At 43.1% G+C, this 6,842-nt stretch overlaps 1 protein-coding gene across 1 annotated transcript in view; it reads right to left on the reverse strand.

Annotated features, from left to right (window-relative positions):
• KDM4A (lysine (K)-specific demethylase 4A) overlaps nucleotides 1-6,834 on the reverse strand; it is a 22,339-nt gene extending 15,505 nt beyond the window's left edge. Inside the window, exons 1-6 of the mRNA XM_009084054.1 lie at nucleotides 6,752-6,834; nucleotides 5,435-5,549; nucleotides 4,037-4,230; nucleotides 2,553-2,602; nucleotides 1,930-2,033; nucleotides 747-884 (exon numbers count right to left, since the gene is read on the reverse strand). Coding sequence (XP_009082302.1) covers nucleotides 747-884; nucleotides 1,930-2,033; nucleotides 2,553-2,602; nucleotides 4,037-4,230; nucleotides 5,435-5,549; nucleotides 6,752-6,792 — 642 coding nt within the window. The 5' untranslated portion in view covers nucleotides 6,793-6,834. The remainder of the gene's footprint in view (nucleotides 1-746; nucleotides 885-1,929; nucleotides 2,034-2,552; nucleotides 2,603-4,036; nucleotides 4,231-5,434; nucleotides 5,550-6,751) is intronic.
• Nucleotides 6,835-6,842: the final 8 nt, after the last annotated feature.

Consider the following 6,842-nt stretch of genomic DNA (forward strand, 5'->3'; position numbering starts at 1 on the left):
ATATTATGTTACTAAAAACTGGGCAGAAAAGCCAGCAAAGAAGACAAAACAGAGAACCAGATGTTATCACAATAACTAAAAGAGAAAGTTCACCAGTCTCTTTACAGAGTTGCTGGCAGAAGCTGAGTGTTTTAAAATGAGCTCATACAAAAACGGGCAGCAAATCCAGAGACTATAATGAGGAAATCAGAGCCACAAACTCTAGGCCAACCCAGAGCAGTAGAGGTTCCCCTCACACAGGCATGGCAGGTTACAACTTGTGCTTCAAGCATTCACTTCAGTGTAACTTCTGGAAACATCACCCTTGTTTGTAAGGCACCTCTACAGGGATATAACACTATCCAGTCTAAAGGTTCAGCCAAAATACCTGTTTGGATATGTGACTTAAGTTACCAAAGTCCTATTTCCAGGCTAAACAGTCAATGGTTAAAATATGAGACAAAAATACTGAGAAGCACTGACCACCAAGCATACCCTTCCATTTCTGGAAAGACCACCAGTCCCCTGCTTTTCTTTGAAGCCTCACTTGCTGTGCAAAAAGCTACAAAACATGCTGCATGCTATGCATGGCTGAAACAAGAGCATGAAGCAGGAGGTCGGCTGGACATTGTTACCACATGAGAATGCAAACAACTCATCTTAAATGGACAAAGCCCTGACACTCCCTCAGAACAAACACTGGGGGCTGAATGAGCAGCACAGCATTATATTACCTGTATGCCATAGGATGACAACAGACCACTCACCAGCACTGACTGCTTCCCATACTCGATCCACCGAAGAGTGGCAAAGTTGGTAGATTCAGCACAGTTAAAGCCGTGATTAAAGCCAGCATGATAGCTATAAGGAAAGGTTATCATGAACTCTCCAGCCTCCTGTGTCACCTAGAAGACAATTGAGACACCCCACTGTTATTCACAACTTAAGATCTACTTGGTGAGTATGATCAAAAGGATCTCCCACACGCCTTGATAGTGCACCCGAAAACCTCACTCACAGACGGTGGCTGAAGTTACTTGCTGCTTGATACAGACTATAGATACTAAACTTGATACTTGCTTCCAGTATTTTCCTACTCTTCTTACACATGTGTTTACCGGAAAGCCACACCCAACAGTTGTTTCAATAAAACACAATACAACTGGTCAAAATAGCACAGATAAAATACTCTGACCAGCTAGCTAGGTCAGAAAGGTACTTATCTGTATCAGCCATGGGTGTGGCTGAACAGTATCTAAGGTCAAGTAAAATTTCTATCCACACAGAACTTGGAAATTTACTGCTGTTTTCTTTTGCTGTTCATATCCAAATACAGCTCTCAGTCAGCCCTCCACTACTGCTCTTCAACATTTCCCCACTGTCTAAAGGTTCATTACTACAAAATTTTCAGCTGCCCACACAGATGTGACCGTACTTCTGAATAAGGACTCAAAGACCAGATCTTCAATGTCTCTGTGTGGGGAGGGGGAATGGCAGGTTATCACCTGAGAAAGCAAGGAAGCCTGTAAGATTATTAAGGTAATTAAAAAATTAACAGGGAACAAGCCTTATTTTCTGCTGAGAAAGCAGACTGCAACGAACAAAATTAGCAAGGGGCAAGGCTGAACAAAACAATCTCACTTCACTGAATATACAGCTAAGCATGAAGTTAATCTAACACAGGATGCTGTTTGTAGTTTAAGCTAAAAAAAATGTAGAACAAAAATCACAGAAGACACAGCTTTTGTTTTTAGTAGTCCTGACAGATTTTTCTGCCCCAAACTCTTTCAGGCCCCAACTGCCAGATAAATGGCTGTATAGTGTTTGCCTTATACCCTCCCTGTTTGTATTTTCCTCTCTAAGCATCTGCTACTGGCTGCTGTTAGAAATGAGACAGGACTGCAGGAGCCTCTTGACTGAGCTGGTATAACTGCGATTACTTTTCTACACCTTATCAAACGGAATGCCGTATTTCTTCAGGATTGATGGAGAGATGAGGGTCATCTTGTGACGGAGAAATGCTTCACAGCTTTGGGCACTTCCTGGAAAAAAACCTGTTTAAAATAAAGGCAAGGAGAGATGTTACCATTGTGCTGTGAACCAAACTTACATTTTGGCAGTTTTTAGGAAGAGTTACTGTCTGAACAGTGTTCTTCCCTAGACTGCAAGTATGGACCACCTTATGTGAAGTGAGCTATTGGACTCTGAAGAAAAATAACTCTTCAAGATTCATCTTTTAACAGCTGCCAGTTTGAAAGAGCATAAGAAAGACCTCACACAGAAGGATCTTCCCTTCCAGTTTTAATAATCAATAGTTAAGGATTTTCTCATTAAAGGTCAGACAGACCACAAGTTCGTTATTTGTAATGTGACATTTCTCTCGTGTGCATCCTATAAACAAACACTCAGAAGTAATGTAATCTACATTCTAAAAGGCAAATTATCAGCTCAGCCCTGCCAGCCTGTGCTCTCATGGATGTTACAGGTATGTTGTGCCCTGAAAGAGCTGAAACCTGTTGTGGCTGTCCATCCCACCTTCCAAAAAAAAAGCAGGATATGAATTGCCTGATTACCTTTTGCAAGTCTCTCCAGTCGCTTCCCATGCTCTGGAGGGATAGAGTACCTGCAGTTGTAAGAATGAGACTGTTAAGTTCAAGTGACATGACAAAATATCAAAGTTTGACTGGGAGTCGTAACAGACATCAAGGATACCTTGATGCCATTCACAGAATGGCTTAAAAAACCCAAAATTGTCCTCTATCTCTACACTGCCTTTTTCGAAGCTTGATGATACAAAGCTAAAAATCTTCAGTAAGGACTATTACCTCTCTATCCCAAGAAAGACCCAAAACCTGATCATCTCTTCCACTGAATTTTGCTTAGGCCATCAAGGAAGTAAAAAGTCTGATGTACATAATAAGTAGATCTGTGCAGCACAACATGAACTGCAAGAAGAAAGAGAAAAGCACTTCCTGAACTGTCTCAGTTCACAGCTGCATACTCAGAACAAGGAGGAACACAGAGCAAGAGAGAAAATGGAACCATCTCTTTCAGCTGCTCAGGCCAAGATGGGACTAGGTCAGACACAATACCACATCCTCAACACGTGCACAACTTGTAGAGAGCTCTTTAGGGCTGTGTATCTCTCTGTACACACCTTTCTGTGGGCACCACAAAACTCCTAATTGGTTTGACTCAGTAAATAAAGCCACCTACTTTGTTTGCCTTTGCTCTGGGATACAGTGCTATAGTCCTGACTGAGTTCCTTGCTAAATAAATCTTAGGTATCAGCAAAGCCAACTTCTTCCAAGTACTACTGTCAAAAAAGCAATGGCCAAACAGTGCAACAGACTAAACCATTTCATGTTCCCCTGCTACTGCCATTGCGTGGGGCTGTTCACTGGTCATGTGGTGCTGGCTATTATTTTTTACTTCAAAGTTGTACTAAAAGGCAGCCAAAAATATAGTTTCCAACAAAAGTGCCATGGAAACAATTGTTGAAGTTGCTTGAGAAATTAATTTGTGAATAGAAGGGCATGATTCACTCAAACTCATGCTACAGAAAAATTTGGGAGCCTCCCCTAAAAAGAGCCATGAAAGCTCAGACACTGGAAGAACCACTCAGCAAGATCCACTATCCTGCTTTTAGATCTATGACACCACACTTCAAAGTCTGTTAAAAACTGCCTGTTCCCCGAGTACCTGTGTGACCATACCTCTGTATGGCTGTTTTAGAGCCTCAGGAAATGGTAAGCAAGTGTTCCAAGTTTTGGCCCTACCACAGCAGAGAGCATCCACCCCATATTGTAATTCTGAATAACTCTGTATCAGAACAGTGAACAGATCTCCTAGAAAGTAACCACCCAAATTCTACCAAGGACACACCCTGCTTTGCAGCTCCTCACAGGCTTCTGTGTTCTTCACATCAGATGCAACTGCAGTGCAAGACTGGAGAAATGGCAATTACTTCACCCAACTTTTGTCACTTCATGACTTTGACTCCAGTATTTTATGGTATTGCTTTTCTACATCTAGAAGCTTCCCTAGAATCTCTTACCATGACTTGGGCTCCCCAAAATGCAAGTAATTAATACTGTAGAGATCCATGTCCTCAGTGTGCCAAGCAAAGGAAGTTTTCCACATGCCAAAATACAGGTACGGAGTATTCACTCCTTCGATGGTTATGCCGCTTTCATTCTCCACAATATCCAGGATCGTGTTCAATCTGCCAATATTCCATGCATCCACATGCTGCAAAACACAAGCTTCATGTCAAACAAGGATTGCAAAGAACAGAACCGCACAGCTGAGATGAGAGCTGAAAAAGCTAAGACACTTGTGAAACAGCACATCAAGGCTGGCACAGCTCAAACTGTGAGCAAGTTCACCTAAACCAAAAGCTTTGCATGGTGTTAGCTCACATACCGATTGCTTACAGCACTTACAGAGGGAAAAGAAAGTTACCAGCCAACACAATGATCAGGAAGGAGAAATAATCATGAAGCTACAAACTGGAGAGAGCAGAGAACAATAGTGTGAGCCTGAGCTGATGTCTGAACTCTCTTGAACAAAACCACTCTTCATTCCAAACATCTTTAAACAGAGTAAATCATGGCAATTTAGGGAGATAAGCAAACAGAATACAAACTCTTTTTAAAATTTATCATCTTACCACATAATGGCTACAGAGCTGTCCCACACTGCGCTAGCAGATACCAAAGCACTGTGTATCTGTGGGAGAATTTCTGATTGCTAACGGACATGTGAGCAATCCAGCCGTGCTAGCAGGGCCTGAGCAAGCTGCAAGCTAAGCTGTTCAAGGACACTGCTGCAGCTGGAATGTGAGAAAGGAGGTAGCAAGATAAGCAGCTCCCGGCTGTGGGATGCAAGAGCTGAAGATGGTTAGAGGCGGAGAACAATGATTGGGGCATTTTATGACTGATATGTTAATAACCAATTATGTTGTGTGTAAGGTGGGCTAGTAATAGTAGTTAACCAATGATAAGTGGGCACTTATAATAGGCGTGTATAAAAGAATCACTTTTGTAAATAATAAAGGTCAGTCACGAGATAATAATGGCGTCGCCTCTTTGCACGCGAACTCCCGCATGTATCCACTGAACAACACCTTGAACTCTCAGACACCTTTCAGGACAAAGCAACACTTGGGTAACAGTGGTTTTTGCTTTCCTGAACTAAACTCCACTACACTGAAGCACTAGCCAAGGTCCCTTAAAACACCACCTCTGTTAGCCTTCCTCAACTACCTGGGTTAAATAGAGAGTATGCTATAAACGCATGGTTCATTGTGTTGCTGCCTACTCCAGAAGCTGGAACTCTGCTAAGACTATCATTAACTCTTTCTGAAAGTTAAAGAGTCAAATGCTACACTAGTATTTATGGAATGCAATATACCAGAGTAACTGTTCCCTGAAAACCAAAGCAGTTCCCTTACCTTGTCGTACAGGGTGCCGTTAACGTCAGCCCCGTAGATGGGGGCATTGAACGTCAGGTTCTTCCAGTATTTTCGTTCCAGGTCTTCAAAGTCTGTGTACCGCGGTGTGCAGTACCTGACAAAACAACAGAGGAGCTAAACACTTTGCAGTTTGATACCTGACGAGTCTGACCCAACGTTTTCCACAAATGAAAGAATGAAAAGCTACGATAAAAGTACCTTACGCATGTTATCAGCCAAACCCTGCCAGAACAGCACTGAGAACAGCCACAGCTCTGTTTCTGTGAGACTTGGGAACAAAGGATCAGGAAGGAAATTATTTTGTCTGATTGTCAATTTACTTTCAGTTTTGCTTTGGGCACTTCTCTGGGGTCAGAACAATTTCACTTTCTGGCTGTGACTACTTTGGAGCAACAATGTCTTCAAAACCAGAAACAATACAAAGAACAACTTGAAACCAACAAAAAAGAAACAAACCCAAAGTTTTACTATGCACTATGCTGTGAAAATAACAAACTTTCACCGACTCACCTGCTAGTAAACTGGTCAGCTATGCTCAGCTTACCAGCAAAACACCTGCTCTTGATGTCCACTCCCTGCTAACTATATCCTGGCCTCTGTGCAGCACTGGAGGTTCAAATTTACACTCCTTAACACCTATTTAATGTGTGGGCATATGCATAGATTCCAGACAATTACATACATAACAGAAACCAGTAATTTTCATTAAACTACTCTACTAGAGATGCAGAATTCTAAAATATCTAGTGTGTGCTGCTCTTGAAAGGTAAAACAAGCTTCGACGGACTGACGGCAGCTGGCAGCTCCACTGTTATTTCTAAGTAGTAATTGCAAAGGCTGTTTTGCTTAAACTCCTTTTCAAGTGATCTTTTCTATGTCTCCTTTTTCATGTCAGAACATTCCTTTCTCCACTACTCAGTTAAGTATTTCAATGGTCTAGTGGGGACAGACAGGAGTGCACAGCACAGACAAAAAGTTCTGCTGGCATTCCATATCCCCCTGCTACACAAGTGACACAGGTCCCCACCCACGCAGCCTGTTTTACAAGCACACCTCATCTGCTCATGGCTTGACGTTCACACTGACTGGCACCAGGCTGTGCTAGGACCCGGCCCCTGTGGGAAGCCGTGGGAGCCCCATCCCTGGAAGTGTTCAAGGCCAGGCTGGATGGGGCCGTGGGAAGCCCGGTCCAGCAGAAGGTGTCCCTGCTCGTGACAGAAGGGTTGGAACCAGGTATCTTTAAGATCCCTCCCAGCCCAAAGCATCCCGATGCTCTCTGCCCGGGACCGGCCGTACTTGTCGCTGTTGGCGATCCTGCGGAACTCGCGGACCGTCATCGCCTTCTTCTGGATGTTGTACTGCGTGAAGAGCCCGGACTGCCCCGTCA

The sequence above is a fragment of the Acanthisitta chloris genome, unplaced genomic scaffold, assembly GCF_000695815.1.
Source record: "Acanthisitta chloris isolate BGI_N310 unplaced genomic scaffold, ASM69581v1 scaffold23511, whole genome shotgun sequence".
In the NCBI taxonomy this organism is placed as follows: domain Eukaryota; kingdom Metazoa; phylum Chordata; class Aves; order Passeriformes; family Acanthisittidae; genus Acanthisitta; species Acanthisitta chloris.